At 45.2% G+C, this 23,539-nt stretch overlaps 1 protein-coding gene across 1 annotated transcript in view; it reads right to left on the reverse strand.

Moving 5' to 3' along the window:
• The window catches only part of LOC142989894 (CUB and sushi domain-containing protein 3-like), a 246,315-nt gene that overhangs the window by 186,089 nt on the left and 36,687 nt on the right, over positions 1-23,539 (reverse strand). Inside the window, exon 2 of the mRNA XM_076139634.1 lies at positions 2,788-3,010. Within this exon, the coding sequence (XP_075995749.1) occupies positions 2,788-3,010 (223 nt within the window). The remainder of the gene's footprint in view (positions 1-2,787; positions 3,011-23,539) is intronic.

Below are 23,539 nucleotides of genomic sequence, written 5' to 3' on the forward strand. Positions count from 1 at the left end.
AGGAGCTCCATCTGCTCAATCCATCACTTGCTTGTGTTTCTCCATGTTGCATAAACACCATGCAGAGGGTGGACAGGTGAAACAGGCCACGCCCCCTCCAGGTCACAAACAAGCAATCTATCAGCGCAGAGAACCTCAAAGGTCCAACCACAATTAATAAAGCTTTGTGATAATAACATTTAATGATGATTGAACACTTAAAGCTCTGAGCGCCTGCTTGCTGTGTAATCAGCAGAATAAGTCTCTGCATTAGGCAGATGTCACAAATGTGGCGCCGTAAAAAATTAATTATGTATATTAGAGAAAATTAGGATCATTGATGACTGATGACCTCAGGTGAACACACTCCGCGTGCACTCGGCAATTAGCCTGTTTTTGATCAGCGAGGGACCCGGGAAGTACAGGCGGAAGCGGAATAATAAGCAGGTCTGCCTTTAATGGCGTATAATGGGAACGGCAGGGGGTCTTGTCATCCGGTTAAATCATCTTGGACAAATGAGTTGGTTTGTTTTTTAGGAAATGAGACAGCTTAAGCTGCCTATCATCACGATCTGCTGCTGCTGCTGCTGCTGTGGTTAGATCAGGAAGTGTGCTGGGAGGGTTGGTTGTACGTACTGTATTTGTTTTGATGCAAACGGAGGAAATGTAATATAGCAGCTAAAGAAAGATCCCACACACACATCCTGCCAGCAGTGTGTGACCTTTAAGTGTTTGTATTTATGTATCTTGTAAATGTCTGTGCTGTGCGTTGGGTTTAGCATCATGGGTTTGCTCGTGTGCGTGTGTGTGCGGTGTGTGAGAAATGTGTGCAGAGATCAAGATAGGATTTGTCGCTCCTATATCAGAAATGAGCATTGAGAAAATGTATTTTTGTTTGTTAGTGGTTTTATTAAGGACTAGAAACGTATTGTAAGTGATTAGGATTTGAGGAAAAGTTTAATTTGTTATGCGTGTGTGTGAGAGTGTGTGTGTAAGTGTTGAGCACACGTATACACAAAGCATAGCAGTGTGGGATCCTTGTTAAATGTTAATCACACTCCTCATAATTACTGTTTTCTTGATAAAGGATCTGACCCTTTAATCACCATTTTGCCCTGTGCCTGCCCGTTTGTGTGTCTGTGTGAGAGAAGGAAAAGAGAGACAGACAGGGAGAGAGGGAGGGAGCGAGAGAGAGAGTGAGGGAGAGAGGGAGAGTGAGAGAGAGAGAGCAAGAGAGCAGAAGTAATTTGGCCTAAGCGATTGTGACTATGCATACCATAAATCTTCCTCGCACACACACGCACACACACACACACACACACACACACTGGTGCACAGACGCAGCGGCCTCTGCAGCCCGTACATGTGCATCCACACGCACGCAGACACGATTGCTCATACAGATGCAACACATCACTTCCTGTTATCTTAGATAAGCAGGAAATCCTAATCAACCAATGGACCATAAAGGACATCTTTCACTTTCTCTCTCCAGCCTCCAGTCTATGTTGGCAAAGTCACATGGCCCCTTGTATCTCTATGCTGCTCTATTGTGCCCTCATTGAATTAACTCTTTACGGCCATTTGAACACTAAAAGCCAAAAAGAGGTTGATGATCGTGTCTGGCTGATTATAAACGATGCCTTTCAAACAGAACCAGCGTGGCCTCGCGGCGGCGGCTGAGTTGTTTTGCACCAAGCCACCGCCTATCAAGACTCATTCCATCTCTCCATGACCCCGATTCCTTTCCTCCTCAGCTGAACCAAACCAGAATCTTCTCACTTAACCTCAAGCCTGTTGTCACCCACACAGTGATTGCTGCATATTGAAGGAAGTCTCTGTGAAGATGTGACAACATATTATTCAACCCTGCCACCTCCGATCAGAAAGGGGATGCGACCGCGACAACAGAGCCCGAATTACCAACGTTAAAGCGCCTCAGAACAACAACAGAAATAAATAGAGGACGCCTTGTGTGTGAATGAACTCACTAAACACCTCTCATCAAAAACCCCTTCAACTTAGAATCGAAGTGAAGTGCAGACGGGAGTGAAGTGCTGTCAGCGCATCATGGTGACAATACCAGCTATTGAAACAAGTCATCCTCTTACCTCGTTGTGTAATCACCCGGGCGGTCTCATAATTTAGCTGCACCCTTGAAAGATCACGAGGAGTATAACAGATTGATACCCGGACGATTAGGTCTAATTGATTCCTCGATAAAATAACAATCCTCAATTTAAGGTTGAGCGTTTTTATCTGTCGGTGCTTTTTCTGGGGGTAATGTTTCTGGCTGGAAACATCCAATAAAATAAATCAGAGACAATGGCAGTGACACTGAGTGAGGCTTGGCTGCCCCGCTGCTGGTTGTCGCTGTACAGAATGATTAGTTCCATTGCAACAGTATTGCTCAAGAATATCAATGTTTCAAAAAAGGCGTTTATGTCATCATCTCGTGCCGCCGTTCACAGAAACCGTCCTTTATAGAAACGTAGTAATCCTTCATTTTTGCAGTTGTTTGTCAGTCCGCTTCACTTTAGAACATTAGCAATATGTGATGGTTTTCTTACTGGCCAAAGCACCGTCATTTTATTAGCTTGGGTATCTGTTCATAGCTTCATTTTCAAGAAAAGAGTCTGGCTACACATCAATCTCTGACGTTGCACGATGCCATAACAGCTGCTTTCCTTCCATTTTGACACTTTGCTTTGATGGTTTGGCAATGAAGCCATAAATTCATGCTGCGATGTGAAGGTGAGCCACGTGTTTACATAAAGAGAAGGATAGTAAACAGAACCCCGTCCTCACCTGGTCCTGAAGTTAGCAGGGTGAGGGTGTCCGTCATACAAGGAGAGGAAGTCGTACTCTTCTTCTATGGCAAATGACAAGAACATGAGCTGGATTCTGCTTCCCTCCTCCCCGACGATGACCCAGGTGCAGTTGGCGCCGTTGGGATAGCCGTAGGGGAAGCCCGGCGATTCCACGCTGCCGTTGCGGCCTTTCAGCGTCCCGCCGCACGTGTATATGAAACCTGGAAGACAAAAACAGGAAGCTTGGTTTGAGCACGGGGGAAGATTTTCATTACATTCTTGACACATTGCACAGATATAAACGACACTAATAGAACTCTTCTACACACACACACACACACACAGGTGAGAGGAGGAGCGTTGTGGGTCACTTGCAGAGATTAAAGGCCTCAGTGATGCACAGGCAGTGGATCCCATTAAAGCCTGACACACAAGACTCCCTTTTTTGCTGCCTGCATCCAAACGGCGACTGACCTTGTTACCTGGCAACAACAGTTAACAGCTGCACTTTGTTTGGGTAAAGCATTACGCACAGGTCCTACAGGTCGGACTGACGGGACGTAAGTGTGTGTGCGGCGCTGTGGGGTTAGGAGGAGGAGGAGGAGGAGGAGGAGACCAGCAGGGATGTAATCTGTCCCCTTTACCATTAAATGCTACTAAAAGACTGATTTATGCTGCGTTTTCATAAATGGCGTGAAAAGCACTTAGTGATTGTTCCCTGGAGAATCTAACAGTAGTGGTCAACTATAAAAAGGTAACTGTTAACATTTGCCAGCATGGTAGTTAAGTTATATTATGGCTTCCCATCAATTTAGGAATGTACAGCTGCAAATCCACATGAGCGTCAGCTTTGTTATTATGGATGTATGGAATTGTGAGAGGAGGAGGAGGAAGAGGAAGAGGAGGAGGAAGAGGAGGAGAATGGGCATCAGTCGAAAGCTCAAAGGGATTTGTTTTTTGTTTTTTGCTCAATGACACTCTGGTCGGTCCTGAGAGATGTTTGACTTGTTAAGGGCGTCTTGAACCCATGTTCTCTGACTGAAGGAGGAACCCCCACGGAATTATGGGGGAAAAAGCAGGAATTGGTGGGAAATAACAACGCAACAACAAGACAAGAGAGACGCAGGAGACGGGAGAAGGATTGACTCTAACCAACGACCCGAACACAGACCCCTCGTCCTCACGTGTGCACGCGGGCGAGCAGCTTAAAAGACGGCTAATGATTTCTTTAGGGAGGCAGAGAATAAATACCACTACATCTCCATGAGGTCGGCTCTTCATTACAGCTCTGTGTACGCCGTGGCAGGTTGATGGAAGGTGGAGAAAGGGAGGTGGAGAGGAGTTGATGCATTCTCACTAAATCAACCACAACCGGCATAATGCTTCTTTTCCACCCTCAGCACAGGATGGAACAGAAGGTCCCACACACACACACAGACAGACAGACACACACACATTGCCGGCGGCAGTCAGCTGAAATTCACATCCGTGGCTGTGGTGTGAAAAGTGTGTTCCGGTACGATCATCGCGTTTCTGGAGATGTGGGCAATAATGCGTGACACCCCTTGTTTTCTGTACCGCGACACCTCAGAATGCATTGTGACGCATGTAAAATGGTCACTTAGACGAGAGGAAAAGAGGCTGTGTTTACATTTTCATCCATTTTCTATGTTTGGAGTCAGCAAGGTTCAACAGTGTCGACTAGAATCAGTGTTGTTGCGTTTTGGGCGACCCTGGTTGGCGTTATATGGCGGCGTTATATGGCGGCGTTATATGGCGGCGTTTTGGAAGGCGTGGAACCCGATGTCATCCCTGTAGAGCTACTAGATGAAACATGAAGCCAATCCTGCCGCGGTACTTAACCTGAATCTCTGTGGATTACGGCGTCTGCTAAATGCCTAAACTGTAAAATGTAAATGTAATTGATCCTCCTGGACTTTATGGTTCACATCAGGATCTTTATCTTCTCCCTTTCATCTTAAATCTCCTTTTACATCAAACAGCCCACAGGTGTCAGATGGAAACCTTCAACGTCCAGGAATAGAAGTTGGTCCAAAGCTTCTTCTTTTTTGTTTTCTCCTTCTGATGTTGTATTGATCACCGATGGAGAATTACAAATTCTGCGCTCCTCCTCCTCCTCCACAGGGGAGTCAGAGTGCAGCATCAGCTTACAGAGCAGAAACTCCAGGAAATGGGAGCAACTGAATGTCATCGTGCTCAAGGACGCTTCAGCACGGGAGAACGCTTGAACTTTCACGCCTGTTGATTTCTGGTGATGTGTTATTCAGTGCAGAGAGCTGTTTAAACTCCTCCAGTCCTTCATATTACTGAAACTTTTCGGGGTTATTGATCATCTCGTCTTTGTGTTTGTTTTGTAATCATATCTAATTGCAGAGGGATTCCATAGCGCCGCGGCTTAATTTGAGTAGAAACAAAGCTAAAGACGGAATAAAATAGCGTAAAATCTGTGTTAATTAAGTTTAAATGAAAGTGTTTAATAGAAAATACTTCTAAGGTTGAAAGCCTGTGAAGCTCCGGGCCTTAATTGATCATCTCGGAGTGAAAAAGCTGAACCCGGGATGATCATCGTCCTGCTTTTCAACTTTATGAGCCTCGTTATTTACTGTGGCAGCCGGGGCCACAGGGACGGCACTGTGATCCCACTGGATGCTTTTCCAACCAATTATATCAGACAGAAAAGCAACCAAAAAGTGTGTGTCTACAAGCCTCTGTCTCTATCTCTGTGTATGTGTGTGTGTGTGTATCCGTCTAACCCTCATTTACCCAAACAATTCCAAGGCCATCACACTGACGGATATAATGACCAACGGCACTCTGAGCAGCAATTAAGGCCCGGTGTCTCTGCCCCTTCACAACCAATCAGAGCCAGGATGTTGAGGAATCGGGGAAGGACAGACAGCGCCGTAACGAGGGACACACACACACACACACCCCCAACAATGACACACACACACATATATATATTTATACGTATATATACACCGCTTCTGCATGCTTTAGTGGAGTGGCAGACGATAAAGGGGGCCGAGAATATCAGTGGCTGGCTTTTCTTTCTACAAGACACTGCAGAAAAAAGATTGTGCACAGCGCAGCAAGAAAACAACCTATTGAACTGCCATTTTGGCACAGGCTGGGCAGGGAGATCCATGTGGCTCTCGACAGGAATTAAATTTTATGATCAAAGTTAAGGGGGGATTTATACTCCAGGAAGTAGTGGTTCACCTGAGGATACCCCGCGCTCCAAAATACTTGGCTGTCCCGGCTGCCAGACATAAAAACAAGGAGATATTTTCATTTCTATTATGTGGGTGAAGCGGCGCCATAAAGCACAATATGGCGCCAAAAGGTCATTGACTCGTTTTCTGTGGAACAGATCTGAATGTTGCACTCTGTTTGTTTTAGCGGGGTTCCATTGTGCTACTTGTGCTATTGTACTATCCAGGAATACCAAAACATGAAGTGAAAGGACAGAGAATAGAGGTATTAAGTACAAAACCAATGTAAATAACAACAACAACAATAACAGGGTGAGAGATTGAAATCGCAGCCGTTTACTGTCCGTCAAGAAAAACCATGATAGTCTTATCTGAATTGAACAGAAGTCTTCATCTATAAACTTGCTTCATTAAATTAAATAGCTTTGTGGATGCAGGGAGGGAATGAGGGGCAGAGAGAGACAGAAAGAGAGAGAGAGAGAGAGAGAGAGAGAGGACAGAGGGACAGAGATTGAAAGCAGAATAAACAGAGAGAAAAAGACAGATTCCCCCTCATTCATCATTGCACCGAGAATGAAAGGATGATTTAAAACTCATCGCTCAGAGGGACGGAGGCGAAAAGAGAGAGAGGGGGAGGATGAGAGAGGGGGGGGGGGGGGGGGGGGATGAGAGAGAGAGAGAGAGGCAGGGGTAAAAGAGAGAGTTCTAATTATGCTGACTAGCAGACCGAAACAGACAGCCGGTCCACAAACACACACACAAACGGAGAGAGAGAGAGAGAGAGAGAGTGTAGATCACTGAACTACACACATTGCTACCACACACACACACACACACACACACACACACAGTTGACAACGTCGATGCTGACCTGCCCACTTAAACTTTTCACTCATTCCACAATTTTGACTTCAACACTCTTGACCTCACCTCACCTTCTTAACAACCTGAGACACAAACACACACACACCAGCTTAATTACCGTGACCTAGTTAACCCACACGGTCGCCCAGCTGACTCTGCTGCTCAGTGTGTGGATGAACTGTAACCTGCTTCCTGTTTCATGCTTTCCTCCATTTATTCTATGATCACAGTTAACCAACTACCATCGCTATGGTTACATACAGTATGCAAGTGCACTATTTCCTGGTGCTGAAGGGGCGACAGGACTATAAGATGTGCGGTTGGCCTGGGTTGCTCTCAGGTGTGAGCGTATGGAACGGGAACAGCTGGAGACGAGCGTGCCGTCTCAGCAAAACCTTCCCCCGGATATAAGAAGCTTAAAGTCAAAGGAGGAAATCTGCCTCAGGAATTGAGTGGATTTAATGAACCCTGGCTGCTCCGTGGGCTCGATCCGGACCTGGAACAGCCAACACCGCGCATCGAATGCCGCGGGACTTTATCTTTAGCTCCAGCTCGATATTGCAGATTTGATGGATTCATTTCTGAGGGAAGGAAATGGACTTTAAATGACTTCAAATACCACAAACTGTGAAAATGTGCAGTAAACTTGAGCGGTGTTGATTAGTTCTATTCCAGTTCTATCCAGCGACGATCGGCATTGATCTGCATTGCCGGTGTCAGTCAAAGTTGAACCCTAAGACCCGTCTGGCTTCATTTAAGCCACTGAAATTCCTTCAAAGCCCAAATCTGCCGTCCGGTCCGATAATTTGACTCCAGACGTTCTGAAAGCAGCCTGATGACTCAGAGTCGAGAGTGAAATCAATTACCCAGCTTGTCATTTTCCACTGGGGAACCCTGTGATCAATACAGCCATTCTCACATGCTGCTGGCTTCTAAATGAGGAAACAGTGAAATTACCCTATTCTTCATCTCAATGGGACCCTGCGGGACCCCCTGACGGAGCGCCGGGCGGCCCCGCCTCCACAGCTGTGACTCCATAGGAGACGTGTACGTCCTGTGATATAAACCCCGCCTCCTTCGCACACAAATCCACCACAAATGTAAAAGGCACTTCAAATTCTCTTCAGTCTCTCTGCCTCACTCTTCCTCTCTCTCTCTCTCGCTCTCTCTCTCTCTGGGGATCGCAGTAATACCAGATTCGCTTAAAGGGCTATTCCGTCTAATCTCACAGACTCTCATTTATGATTAAAGAATGGCTCTCCCAGTGGAGCAAACTGACCAATCACATCACAGCAGACAGACAAACCAGCCAATCAGTATTCAGATCACAGCGACGCTCAAGCTCCAGGGGCAAAATGAGATGTGTGTGGGTGCGTGTGTGTGTGTAAGTGTGTGTGTGCAGCCTTGGTTAATTTAAATGAGCTGTCCATGTCTCTGGAAAATGATTGCATCTGTTATGTTTTTCTTGAGGTTGTTTTTGGAGAAAGAAATAAGGAGAGGAGAAGAGCGAGAGAGAGAGAGAGAGAGAGAGAGAGAGAGAGAGAGAGAGAGAGAGAGAGAGAGAGAGAGAGAGAGAGAGAGAGAGAGATGGAGGCGGGAGGAGAGAGGCAGAGAGGTAAAGACAGGAGGGAAAGGAAAGACAGGAGGAGCGGAGGAGTGGGGAGAGAAGGAGAGAGAGGACAGAGAGAGATAGTAAAAGGAAAAATGAGTAAGCATGTTTGAAATGTCCCATTGGTTGCTGCTGTCAGGAACACTTGTCAGCCCAGCATTAGACTGCTCCACACTGCCTCTGCCTGACAGTCAGCTACCGGTCTAGACTACACCCTGGAGTGGCTCGAGCTAAATCAGGGAAATGCCTGGAGACATGAAGAGGGAACACACTGGGCTGAAAATCAATTTAGAACACTGTCAGTCAGAAGTAGGAGGGAAGTATGTGGGACAGACATCAAAAGGAGAGAGAGGGGGAGGAAGAGGAGGAAGGAGGAGAAGATGTAAACGACATAGAAAAGTAAAGAAAAGAATGAATCAAGAGAGGAGATGAAGAGGTGGCTGGCATGCGGTGGCGGGAAGAAGTCATGAGGAGGGGAGTGACAGTGATGGAGAGACAGATGGAGAGAGAGACGGCATGAGACAGCAGTGAGAGAGCATGAGACAGAATGCTCCTGCCACCTAAATCCAGCGAATCCATTGCAGTTGGCAGCTTCAGTAATAATGCAACACTGTTGAGACATAAGCAGGCACAACTAAAAGCATCCACGTGTAGAGGTGGAGACGCCGCAGAGAAGATTAGATTAGAAAATGACCCGGAGGCCTGCGTCACCTATGAATCCGCCCGTTAAAATCCGCTTTAATGGCTCCAGCGAGCGAGCGGCGCTCTCTCTGGCACACTCAGGTCAGTCTGAAGCCATTACACCAGCTAAAGAACGGCCTGGAGGGGGAAGGACGCCAACCGTAACCACGATTACTCACCTATACTCTAAACAAATCTAAAGCGGCTGGTTCGTTAAGAGAAGCACAGGCGAGACATTTTAATTCAGCCCGACTCGAGTCTAAGAACACAAACAAGCGCCGGGGACGAGTTTGGAATCAAATAAGCAAATGTAGAAGTAAGAGAGCGAAGCTTTCCCGCCTTCCCTGTCGGAGGAGACAGTAGAATTAAAACATGGATAATTGTGGACGAAGAAAAAACAAAAACTGTAGCCCCAGACGCCGACGCCGTGACGCCTTAAAATTTCATGAGGGAGCGTTTGGGCTTTAAGTGAAGGAACAACAACATTGCGCCTCAGTACGCTCCTTTTTCCAGCGGACAGATGTTCCTCGCCAAATCGCATAATGACAATAGCTGTGGCTGTTTCTCATCTGCAATGGCAAAAAAAGCGCCTTGTTGCTCATCTGTGTTTACTTATCACATCAACCATTCCACACTGGTAGGAAATGAATGAAATGGGAGGATGATTTAGTCAGCAGAGGGTCGCTCACCCCCATTAATCTGCCGCCGTTGCGCAAAATTCTGTTTCTGAATTGCACGGTGGCCCCATTTCAACTTGACAAGGTCAGCTGTCCCATTATGGCCCATTGTTGTCTGGAGTTATGTCCAGGGTGCAGAAATTATTGGCCGGGATGCGACGCCTGAATGTGAGCCGGCGTCAGGTCGGTGTTTGTGTTTGTGTGGTATAGAAGCATGGAGGAGGGAAGGATGCAGCGCCAGGAATTACCTTGTGGAGGAGTGGTGAGTGGAATTCTTGGGCCTATACACCGTGACACACACACACGCGCCCTCGCTTATCTATTGGTGCAGTATGTGGGCTACAGAATCTTTAAAACCAAACACGGGCTGAGAAGAAGAAGAAGGATTAGTTACGTCACAAAGACCGGATTCATCCAACTAAACTTAGACCAGGACTAAATCTGGACTTCCTGTAAGACGTTTATGTAGATCATTACTGTATTCAAATTAAAATCGAAGCCATCAGTATTCCGTATCCGTGGCGACTTGTAGAAACTCAGATTTACAACCAGAGCCATTTGAAATGCTGAAGGGTTTTTATGGCCTCCTAGGAAATTATGTGTAAGTGCTATAAATTACAGCCTGTATTCAACACTGCTGGGATCGTCTCGTCTTTGTGTTGGTTCACCTGCTAGCGCCTCAGCGGGAATGTGATTTTTGCTTTTAAAGTCCTAAAAGAAGTATAAGAGTATATCCCTCCATTCACCATCTCCATCATTCTGCCATCTCCCTGTGTTCCACCTATTCCATTAGTTACTACTGCAGCTGGAACAACCTGCTGTGTTCCTTGTATTTACTGATATTTCCCTCTCAAAAAAACACCCCGATCATCTACACAGAGTTTCGACCCAGATTTGCTGTCTCTACGGACCCAAAAGTTCCATCATAGTTTATAATGAACCAATAAATCCAGAAATCCAAACAGCTCAGACTGAGTGTAAGGAACAAGCTGCTAATTACGCTCCGTCACAAACTGACTGCGTACTTACAGAATGTGTACGTTGGAGACAAGAGGACTGACGGAGAAAGCCTAGAAAAACATCATTTTATCAGGCACAGATCAGCCTGAAATGGCCATAAAATGGTACCGGAACCCCTGGGATTCCGTCTCAATCCCCCTAGTCACCGTTCTGCCAGTGTGTACCAGAACTCCTCAAAGGAACAGCAAAGTTTCCAGAGCCCAAGTGCAGAATATACGACGGTATATACCACAGTATACCGTCGTATACTCCATGGTACTGCAACAGTGATCAAAACTACGACAGTTTAAGTACTATACTACTACAATACTACTAGTGCAGCAACAATACACATCTATATTATCCTAAGACATACATTTGGAGGGTCTAAAAATGTCTAAATATGGAATTTGAGCAGATAGACACACAAACAACAACGACTATCACAGTTGCATTGCCTTTGCATTTCAGGCAGTCCAGGACGGGGGGGTGTGAATGCGGGTTGTATGAATGTGGGGTTGGGTGGGGTTTCGGGGCGGGATGCCATCTCTTTGGGTTTTTTTTCATTTCCTGTTTGTCTCCCCCCTTTCTCTCTCTCTCTCTCTCTTTCTCTATCACAACCCATGATGTGTTTTGTTCTAACCTACATTGCTGTTTGACATCATCCTGTATGTTCTGTATGTACCCTATGACTTCATTGCAAATCCAGCCCACTTGTATTTTTCCTCAGGGTCTATGTATGTATAAAGTTCAACAACAATAGTAGGGATACCACAACCTGCCTCCCTTCTCTCTATCTCTCTCTCTCCTCTTTCCTCTCTTTCTATATAAAAATGATCTCCAAAATACCATACAACCTGTATGCACAATGTCATGTACAATATCTGCTTCAATAAAAACAAATTGCAAAAAAAAAAAAAAACAGTTGCATTGCCTGTACATCAGTATACAGTGTTATTATATGCACATGAGTCTGTTTGTCCTATTTCCTTTGACACACCTCTGAATGATGTCCTCGATGAGATCATACTCTATTCTGTTTTATTCCATTTGGCATAATGACCACTGATAATGTAAGTCCGAGATTCAAATTAGGCATAATTATAATAATGTGGGATAATACTTTCGGCAAATGTTTCTAATTGCCTCATTGCAGGCCCTAATGGCACCTTGGAGGACCTTTGGGCGGTGAGCAGAAACGGCGGCATGGAGGAGGAAAGAGACGGCAGAATAAGCAAGCAAGCCACTTTCTTTAATACAGTTTCATAAAAGCTGCTTTGTTTTGGTAGAAAGTAGGTCAGAGCAGGCAGAGTTTGGGTAAATAGGAGCGAGGCGGAGCGGCTGCGACGGGAAGCCGTTGACGACTTGCACTTTTTAAGAGTGTGCATTGCCGGGATTGTGCAGAAAGGAGAAGAAGAAGAAGGAGGGAGCGCCGAGTGTGGGATGGTGAAAGATACACAAACACAACAACAGTGGGAAGGAAATCTGCGAGATATAAAGAGAGAGTGCAGAACTCTAACGCACAGCTCAGCGGATGAATGAAGACATAAGAGCACAGACACACAGAAGTTTGCTTCCCGCTTCCTTAATATGTGTGCGTGTGCGTGTGTGTGTGTGTGTGTGTGTGTGTGTGTGTGTGTGTGTGCGTTTGCGTTGCTGCTGCCATGATACATATTGACTTTCATAATATAAAGTAAATAATAACACATCATGAAAACCAAAGAGTGCAACAGGGAGAGGTAGAGTTATTACAATGTAAAGTGTTTAACATTGATTTCCAACTATCAGCTCATCTTTCCCAATACGCCTGATGAGCCCTCTGCCACACACACACACAAACACCCTTTATATAGACAACGTATAGTGCAGATGCAACCCCTGGTGAGTGGCAGGTAGTGCACAGCATCAAGGATTAATGAGACGGAGAGAAACAGGGAGACAGATGCTGTCTTAGGGGGTTACTATTGATTTATGTCTTCTGAGTGTCATCATCTCCAATATGACTAATGAGCCCCAACACACACACACACGAACACACACACACACACACACACACACGAACACACGCACACGCACACGCACACACACACACACACACAGTCTTTCTTCCAGTGTGTCCAGGGTTAGCTAATATTATATATTTACAGTATCATTACCGTGGAGACCATGGAGCTCTCACCATGGTTACCCCTCCTCCCCCCCCACATCTCCTTGTTACTCCTCCTCACCTCACATTTTCTCTCTGCTGCCGTCTCTTTCCTCCACCTGGTCTCCTTCCTGCCTCCTTCTCACTCGTTATATTTTTTTTCCTACTCCCACTCTCCTTTCCTCTCTCCTCTTTTCCAGTACGACATCATTTCTTCAGCGCACTTACACTACGTGAGGATGGAACACGGACAATTTTCAGAGGAGGAAGATGATCTGGGACGTGTAATTGTCTCGCCGTTCTTTCTCCTCGTGCCTCTCCTTTCAGCTGGTGTTACACATGTAGCCACTGTGATACCAGCTCACTCAGAGGGCAATTTTAGGATTTACTCTGAGGATTCAAACGAAATTTTCACTGGGGGTCTCTCGGTGCTGAGTTGGACCATAACGGAACAGATTACCATTCTTATTTCAAGAGCCAGCAAACTACTTATACTTGGGTTTGTAATGTAATAACAGCAAAAGATTGTAAAATGGGAAGAACGCTGTGAACATCATGGTACACACATGAGTGCCCGTCCTGTTTGTAGCTATGAGTCTGCAGCTCCAACAGCTGATGGGGAAATATCAGATTTAGCATTTATGATAGAGCGACAGTTACAGTAACGTTGTTTGTATCGTGGCTTATTTTTAAACGGGCACTTTTTGTCCTCGGAAAGTGAAAACTGGTACTTCCCACCTCCTGACGAGCGCCTGAATGCAGCAACTTCAAATGTAATAAGCCCGTTTGTTGTTGCTGTTGTAAAGTTTTCATCTTACAAGAGCTGGGTGTACACAGTTCATTATTGTTACTCCAACTCCTAGCGTAATCACATCAACCTCATCATACTTCACTGTATCTGTGAGCTCCGACGCCATCGCTATACTGCTTTACTGGCTTTGTTACTGGATTATGAGGGTGCCGATGGGAGGTGAAGTAGAGGGTGAGAATAGAGAAACCTTCATAAAATTGAGGACATTCATTACTCTTCTCTTCTTGTCAGGGATTAATTTTGGTACAGACAATACAGAAGCAAACACCATCGTGCCGTCTGTGGGGAGACAAAGCACTGGAGTCTCAATTACAAGCAGAAACACCATCAGTTCTGCACAATCCTGACGTGTTAAAGAGCTAAACCCATCAAGATATTCTGCCAGAGAGGATAATAACACTGAATATATCAAAATAATGTGATCCCCACTTTCTGTTTTTCAAGTCATGAACATGAATTAGTTAGTAAGGTGAGAGTGAGGAAGCAAACAGAATGAATCTGAATGGTGGGCGATATATTTATGGAGTTTACTTGAAAGAGTAAATCTTAAAATAGCCTATAATGTGAGTCACAGTCCTGGAGAGGCCAATTCAGGGCCGGATATCTGCTGGAACACGTGTGCACTGAATCACCATCAGCACACAGATCCTGAGTCAGACAGTCAATAATGTCACCATTTGAATGCACGCCGTCGACTCTCAACAACAGAAACGCATCAGACATGACTGCCAGGACTTCTTCTTCTACATAAATATTCAGTAAACACCAGTCAAGTGGGTGGGGGAGGAGGAGAAAAGGGAGGGGAGAGAGGGAGCCAAACCTTTGATATTAAAAAAAAAAGAGAAGAAGTTTCAGGATGTCAACTCGTCAGGCGGAATCAAAAACAATGTTGAGACCGACTAAAACATCCAGGACGCAGCGACGCTGTGTGACACCTCATCTGCTTCACTGTTTGGGCTCTCTTAACGTTGGCATTTTGAAGCATTTCCTTTTCACAGAGAAACTGCTTAAAGCTCCTTTGATTTCTTGCATCAAATTGACTCCACGATGATACTCAGCCAGTCAGAACCAATGTTTTTGGAGCTGCAGAGGGTCTAAAGGTCAAACTGCCGACACGCTGCAGGGGCCAGGCTTTGGTTTTCATACTTCTTGTATCTTTAGCACGAACAGGAGGTGACCTTTATACGATGTCATGACGGTGAGTTTGCACTGTTGACATGTTGAACCAATCAGATCTCAGGTTTCAGGCTTTGGTTTCATGTTATTACTGCAGTTTCCCATCCACACAAGAAATATTCTATCTTCACGGCCCCTTAATGGCCAACGGTCAGAGTGCAGCTGCATTGTAACAAGCAGCAGAATCACCTCTTTAATGTGGACACCTATCATATTAAGTGTATTCTTCTAAGTATTTTGCATTAAGTTTTTAATGTTATTTCCTTATTTAGTGTCGACACTTCTCCTCCGGCGGAATCTGCACCTGCTTCGGTTTGTAAACTCCTATTTTTCACAGCTGACTGCCTTACAGCTCCCAGACAACAGTCCAAAGCCTCTGTAATTGAGTTGTGTGTGTGTGGGGAAACAATAATGATACAAAGAGCAACAGATGTTAAGGGTTTATAGTTGATTCCTTTCATCTAATCAATCAATGTTTTCTCAGGCCGGTGCTGGCAGATGTGTTTTATAGCTCTCCAGGATGGATTTGATTGACATGGAAAGCCTGATTGGAAATGCCCGCAATCAACCCGGCGACGTCATAGCGTGGGAAATTCTTTGATTGGATGCAACATAATCTACATTTTAGCCAGTTGCCTACGGGAAAAAGGAATAAAGCTGGAAATAGAGGCGGTAAACCATAAACGAAGAGCAAACTGCCACCAGCTTCTTCCGTCAAGCCACTGGAGAGCATCTTAGTGCCTTTCTACAGCTGTTGTGTATATAGGCTATGTAAATCTTATGAATATAAACGTGATTGAAGAGGTCAAAGCCATTAAATGACAGGCAGGAGGAATCCTTCAGGGGAAGATGACAACTTTAATCCATTTCCATTAAGTTGAAGACTTGCAGGCGAGTATACATAGTGTATCCATAGGTGAACGCATGTAAACCCTGCCCCCCCCCCGCCCCCCCACGCCCCCGTCCATCACGGTAAACACACACTGAGATCTTCACAGCTGTTTCCAGGGTTTTGCAGAATTCTACCCTTTTCTCTGTCAGTTTGAATTAATGGGAAACACTTTGGCACCAAACCTGGCAACCCTGAAACCCAGATTAGACACACACAGTCATCAAATTATTGCCACCACCGTGACGCCTTCAGGGGTTTAATTAAACTGTAGAGATATTTTAACATATATGACATTACTGTTTTAGTTTAGTATCACTGGATGTCTGTTAGACTGTCAACAATCATCTTTCTATAGAAATCGACGTGGTCCTCGCCGGGGATCATCTGGCAGGTGTCTGGCAACCACTATGGGCTCATACTTAAGATCCATTCAGCACAGGAGCAGTGTGAGGGAGGAGACATGGTGGCTGCTCATCCTTTACCCTGCCAAAGGACTCAACCCAGCACAATGCACCCTTAAAGTACATTTACATGGCGGATCACATCTAATTGTCGACACAAGTATATATCCACAGCTAGAAATCTGACTAGAAACTTTCCCAAACCCCGATTTTGGTCCAGTGATAATAAACTAGTGACCAATTTCAGTACAAACGAATACAAACATAGTTCAATGTCTTAAATCAAAGCTGAGCTGCGAAATATTACAGAGATAAATGATGCGAGTTCTACTTTCTGCTTCATCAGGGATAAAAAGTTCATATTCTGAAGCTAATCACTCATAACTATCTTAACAGGGCTGCTCAAAAGGCCCCTGAGTCCCTCTTGATTCTTATTGGTCAGCAGTGCTTCAGGCTGTGAAATCAAGAATCTGTTCCCGTCACACTGACACATGTCTGGCAGCCGTGTGCGCTCTTCATCATATGTGCAGATGAGAAAAAGAAATCCCTGTGCCACCCACACACTTTTGGCACAAAGTAAATCATTATAAATCATAGTGGCTCCTCAACACTGAATCACGGCGAGCTGATATCAAAGAGGCTTCGCGTCCCAGAATACAATCCAACTTTCCCACTCCATGTCTGTGCTCATTAGTTGTAGTTGTTCAGCGGCTCTTAACAGGCACAGGTACACACGTCTTTAATCCTATTCTGTGCTATAACAAATGAATTCTTATCTACTTCCCATTGTTGCAACACCATTGTGCACACTAAGTGAAAACGGGTATGTTTGGAATGTCGACCTTGCTGGTCAAAAAGCTCCATTGACAATTTTCATCACATACGAACAAATAAAGATAATACAGTATAGCAACAATAAATCCACTTCAGGTTTAACGGCACAACAACAACACAACCACAGCTGTGATAACAAAGCAGAGCGTGAACACACAGTATAGTCCATCCTGCACCTGCCATGTTTCCCAGTAGGGAGTCGTGCTTGTCCATAGGTTCAGTGCAAACATGATATACTATATAAGGCTCCTATGTTCCTGGAACTTATAGGGATTCAGCATCCTGCTCAAGGACACGTTGGCAGGGCTCATACCTCATACGCTGAAACAAAGGGGCTGAAACCCAACGGTTAAAGGCGAATCCTTGCTCCGCACAAACACACAAAGTATATTTTTGTCGCTTTTCAGGTTCATTTCAATGTCATTTGACGAAGGCACTTTCATTATCTCCTCAAACTGAGGCGTACAGTTTTCTGAGCAATCTTTCTTGGCATAGGAAAAGCTTAATTAGGCCAATCTACTGCTGCTGGTAATTTATTTCTGTTTTTTCCCTCCTTCTTCTAAGATTTCATATTTATGGTTTACAGCCCTGGCAAAGACGTGACAGCCTTGAAAAGGAGAACAGCAAAGGTTTCCAAATCTGTGAGATTAGCTCTGTTAGGAAAGCCAAATTGGGAAGTTTAGAGATGGAACTTAAGAAACTAATTAATAAAGAGGGGACAGACATACATAGAACATGAATCAAAGAATATACAGCCTGAGTGCTTCTGTGCTTTCTGTGGGCAGGCACAGAAAGCTGGCAACCCTGGCAACCCTCCGACCTCTTTTGAGCCTCAGCAGAGTCGATGCCGCCGTATAGATCCGCCTTCTGCCTCACTGGGCGGCGGCTGAATTGGGATTTCAGAACAGGAGCACTGGTTTGATCCCAGGAGCCACTTTGTCTGTATCGGATTCAATCTGTCCTCCAGCCCAAGTCACTGATTGAGCGATTAACAAACAAACAAGCTTAGACTGAGTAATTCTCTCCAAGAATAATTGATCCAAACAGTGTCATTGTTGTGGTGAAACTTAGATGAAATGGGGCAAATTCCCAGGCCTGGATGGAAGCATTAGAGTCACACCGTTTAAACTGATCGATCACGTTCTCCATTTTCAGATGAAGTATTCAATTCAATAGTACAAACAACTCTTGGGTAAGGAAGTTGGAATTCCTCTGAAGTCATTTATTAGCTCAGAAGTCACATACAAGCCAGTGTGTGTCTCTGTGCTTCATCTTGTTAAACACAACACAATTAGAACAAACTGTAATTATTTAATGCCTGGTGTAATCTCTTCCCCGCGTCTAGTATTGCGTAATCTGTAATCCGTCTTTGCCCGTTCAAGGCACAATGGGACAGATGAGACTTTCTTGAGCCGCAGTATTTCTCAGGGATTCCGCTGAACTCACCACAGAGTGCCGCGTGCGTTCAGGACGGGCCGTGAAAAAAAGAATTGGCTTTGGCTTTACAATCTCAAGGTCCTGCTGCTGGATCAAGGCTACGAGCCAAACAAGGTTTACATCACAGCAGAGTACTTTGTTCTCCGTCATTTCTCCTCCATGACAGGTCAGTTAATCTTTAACCTTGCCGGTGTGACGATGCAGGAACTTGCTGAGATCATGCATCTTCCCCAAGCGGCGGGAGGGAAACAAAAACACCACACCTACCGACCTGAACGGAATATCAGGATAGTAAGGAACAGAATTCCCGACGCGGCAGAATATCTAACAGTGCTGTCATGCAAACATGCAGACAACAACTGAGGCGGCCAATAAAAAATAAGCAAATAAACTGGAGATATAGCCGAGTCGGTGCTTGGAGCTGATTCAGGACCACGGACAGCAACCAAGTGAGGCAGAGCGCTACAACTACAGCTACACAACAGTGTGTTTACTCTGCATCTATTCATTGTTAACTGTGCTTCAGCAACATCTAAGCAAGATAAATACAATGTCCTGGATTGTGAAGTTGTCAGCAGTAGTTAACAAAAATGTGCTTCCATGACAACCGGAGTGGGGCTTTTATTTTGTAGCTAAAATTAATGAGCGAGCGTTTTACTGATTCTGTCACTACTATTTAATCTAAACACAAAGAAACAAACACATGCAGTGGTATCGATTCCAAATCTCTCCTCTCCCTCTTGTTTTCACAGACAGGCTGCATCTCTCTCTCCCTCCCTCTCTCTCCTTCCTTGTTTCCTCTCTTTCTTTCTTCCTCTCCCTGCCTCCCTCGCTGTATGGTAACCTTAGCAACAGGCGGCGGGCCGGGCTGCCAAAGTGGGAGAGGGAAAGCAAAAGGGAGCAACAGCGATGCAGAGAGTGAGCGAGGGAGGGAAAGATATAAAGAATATAGAGCTCATAGGGGAGGGGACATGGGGGAGCGCACCTGATGGAGGTAAAGGTGAGGAGGAGGAGGAGGAGAAGGAGGAGAGAGGAAGGGCGGGGAGAAAGTGAGGGGAGGAAGGACGGGCGCAGATGAAGAGGGTGTTGAATTCAGAAGGCGGCAGATCTGAGAGATGAGAGGCGTCAATTCATTGTCAGATTAAATCTTACATAAGCGTATAGATGCACAGAACGCAGCGTCTCAGCCTCGCCTGCTGCCGTCTCACAGCCTGAATGCTCCTTTCGACCAAGCAATTGTTCCAAGAATAGAACAACATGTAGGCAGCACCCGGCGTGTGTGTATGTGTGTATGTGTGTGTGGTATATATGGAGCGTAATTGTATAGAAGAAGTTAAGAATAAGAAAGCAATAGAAACAAACTGTGTAATGCAAAGTGTTGTGAATACAGATGGGATTACGCAACATGTGAAGCCTGTATCTGTAACTTTCAGACGTGACCCGATTATTATTCATGACAAATTAAAATGAGGAAAGGCAAACTGGAAATGATTCTATGCAAATTTGAAATGTTGAGGATGTTGTGATTTGGCTCTTGGCCGAGATGAAACGTCTCTCATTTGGTTTCTGCTTTGTTTGTTTTCAAGGGAAACCTGCAAAAATAAAGTATTGGGTGATAAATGACTGGAAGAAGAGATCAGCAGGAATTCTGGGTTCGGCCAAAAACACAAAAACTGCCAAAACACACACACACTGTTGGTAGAGCTTGGTGACAAAACGTACAAAAGAGCCTGAACGCACCGTTTAGTGTCCCGCTCTGCTTCTTGCTGAATTAGATTTTCAGATTTTCTTTATGATTACATTAAACTCTCACATCGCTTCCAAACCTAACTGCTTTAACCTTCAATATACAAAAGTGCAGCGTTTTACATTAAAGTTTTTACATTTAAAGGCTGAAGTTGGCAACATAGCGGTCTGAAGCTTTAAAGTTCGGAACCATTTGGCAAACTGCAGCTCTTTTAAAGACGACAGAGGAAGAGTCCCATAAACATCAATCTACTCTGGATTGGAATGTTGTAACATTTAATTTCCCAAAATGTCTATAAACTTTACTTTTGATTATTTGCTGAGCTTTGACGATGAATGACTCGCACGCTTGACAAACACTCCGTACATCTGCTGTGTTCCCTCTCCACCATGGCCTTGTGTTCCTGCGCTGGCTGGCTGACACACACACACACAAACACACACACTTTATATCCATAACAAGTGAATCAGTCAGAATTAAAGATTTATGCTCTCCGGCTCTGTCGCTTCATACAAATTTAATGCCGGCGCTTTCAGGCGCAACGACGCGAGAACATTGCAGGGACGGATTCAAAGCGACTCCCTCGACGTTCCTGTTGTTTACGGTCTGGAAGATCCAACGGGCGAGGACGGATGGAGGGAATGTTGTGTTGCAATGACGGCTTCTGGACGTGTAAGGGTTAATAAAGTAAGAGTGGGATGACGCCATGGCGATCTGGTCACCATGACGCAACATAAAATGTTGGAGTGGTGTGTTGGTGTGTTAAACCTCAACATGACAGTTTAAACAACACACACACACACACACACACACACACGCACTTCTTCCTTAAATCCTAACAAAGTCGACTCCTTTGCCTCAAGTCGGAAGAAAACACATCATCTCTCTTTCCTTCCCTTTCACCTTTCGCCCTGTCAGCTCATTCTTCCTCCTCCTCCTCTTCCTCCTCTTCCTCCTCCTCCGCTTCTTACTCTTCTTAGCTTTGAATTTAACCTCACAACAGCATGTGCACAAGCTCGAATTTCTCTCCTGCCGTGATCGCCCGTGCCTGCCCATGTCTCTGCCTCAGTTTGATTCTGTCTCGGAGCATGATTCTGTGTGTGTGTGTGTGTGTGTGTGTGTATGGGTCTTCATCTGTGTGTGTATTTGACAGAGAAAGGAAGGAAGGAAGGTTGCTGCTGATATTGGCAAGGTGGCACCTTGCCAATCTCATTAGCTTAGCATGCAGTGGGCAACCTGCCCGGATAGACACTGTGTGTGTGTGTGTGTGTGTGTGTGTGTGTGTGTGTGTGTGTGTGTGTGTGTGAGTGTGTTGTCTGGAAGCGTCAGGGCAAGTAAATGCCACCACTCTGGCTGATGGTCCCAATAATGGTATTAGAGAGAAAGTGAGAGCAACATAGAGGAGTGTGTGTGTGTGTGTGTGTGTGTGTGTGTGTGTGTGTGTGTGTGTGTGTGTGTGTGTGTGTGTGTGTGTGTGTGTGTGTGTGTGTGTGTGTTGGGGTCAGGGGCCACTTGATACTTAAGCACAGGAAACAGAATGTTTCAACAGATTTCTCTTTCAAGGCAGCAACATGCAACTTGCATGTAAGCAGTTCTAAATTTTGATCAGCTGTGAGTGTGTGGTAAGTGTGTGTGTGTCGACACATGTGGATGTGGCTGACATATAATAGTGTGTGTGTGTGTGTGTGTGTGTGTGTGTGTGTGTGTGTGTGTGTGTGTGTGTGTGTGTGTGTTGGTGGTTTAACATTAGCTGTCTGAATGACTACTATATCCACACACAGTGACACAAGGAGAGAGATGTGGAGGCGAAGATGTGTGTGTGGATGACTTGGAGGAAGTAAAGTAAAAGAAAGGTGGAAAAGATCAAAATCACAACTGAACTCACATCTACTCAGAAAAAGTGCGAGTTCAACACAAAGATGTCAACAGCCCAGTATAACTAGGCATTAGGTTTGGCTACTTCTGTCCTTTTATTTTCTCGGCATTTGTCCAATTTTTCATCGCAGGAGTCAGGCAGGTTGATATTTGTGAAACCCGTGGCATTTTAATTAACCAGGAAATGGCAAAGAACCGCAGGTGGGACGTCAGAAGTGAGCAAAGGTTAGAGAAAGTGTCTTCTGATGAGCAGAGAACACTTTAACCCCTTACCCGCCCACACACACACACACACACACACACACACACACACACACACACACACACACACACACACACACACACACACACACACACACACACACACACACACACACACACACACAAACACACACACTTTCCCCCTCATATTCTAAAAGCATCCATCCACCGTGACGACAGATGCGGCCGTTTAAATTAGGCGAGGCTAAGTGGAGGATCTGGACGGCGGCCTGGTGCGGCGGCGTGATGACCGTGATGGCTTATGGGAAGGGACGGCGGGATAACTGATTGTTTAATTAACCAGTTCGCTTAATGAAGTGCCAGGCTGCACCTGGGCGGAAACACCTGCCCGACAGCATTAGGCCTCGCTCCACGCTCGGGCGGAAAGACTCCGGAGACGGCCGGCGTGATCACGACCTCGACGAGACTGCAGAGCGAGGACGGAAGAAGAACAGAAATCTACCACTTATGAGTGAACGCATATAACCTGATCGCCCACGCAGATATAAACAATATAAAGCGTAAACATGCTTGTGTTTACATTTTCGCACCTGGAAAAACTCAGTTTGCCGATTTCTATCTAATTACTGTGATTAGGTGACGTCTAATAATTTGTTTTCCATTATCGCTCTCTCTTCTGCTTTCTTACATCTTTATGTCGCCTTAACACCAACGTATCATCTTGGTTGAAACGTCTACAAATAGACTTTATTAGTGTGACTGACTTAGGCTGAATGCATCTGGTCTGTATACGTTTATGATTTCATTCTACCCTCTACATGCTGGATCTGTTCAGGTCTTTGCACAAAAAGCTAAAGAAAATATGAATTAACTGCGAAGCTGTCAGATCGCTGCACGTAGCTGAAGCTCAGTCAGGATTGCCACTCAACAAAATGGGAGTTGATAATTAGCGTAAATACTTTTTGTTTCTCTGGAAAGCAAAAGTGATGGAACTAATCAAAGCAACACTTAAGACGCACAGCAGCGCCTCATTAAGGAAACATACTAATGACATCCAGACTGAACCCTGGCTTCACTGTAACTCTGCTGCTGCAGGGGAGGAAAACACTTCGACGCACAAACTTCTCCTCTGGAAGACAATAT

This window comes from Genypterus blacodes, unplaced genomic scaffold (assembly GCF_046128005.1).
Source record: "Genypterus blacodes isolate CSIRO-AG114 ecotype Tasmania unplaced genomic scaffold, CSIRO-AGI_Gbla_v1 ptg000438l_1, whole genome shotgun sequence".
Classification (NCBI taxonomy): domain Eukaryota; kingdom Metazoa; phylum Chordata; class Actinopteri; order Ophidiiformes; family Ophidiidae; genus Genypterus; species Genypterus blacodes.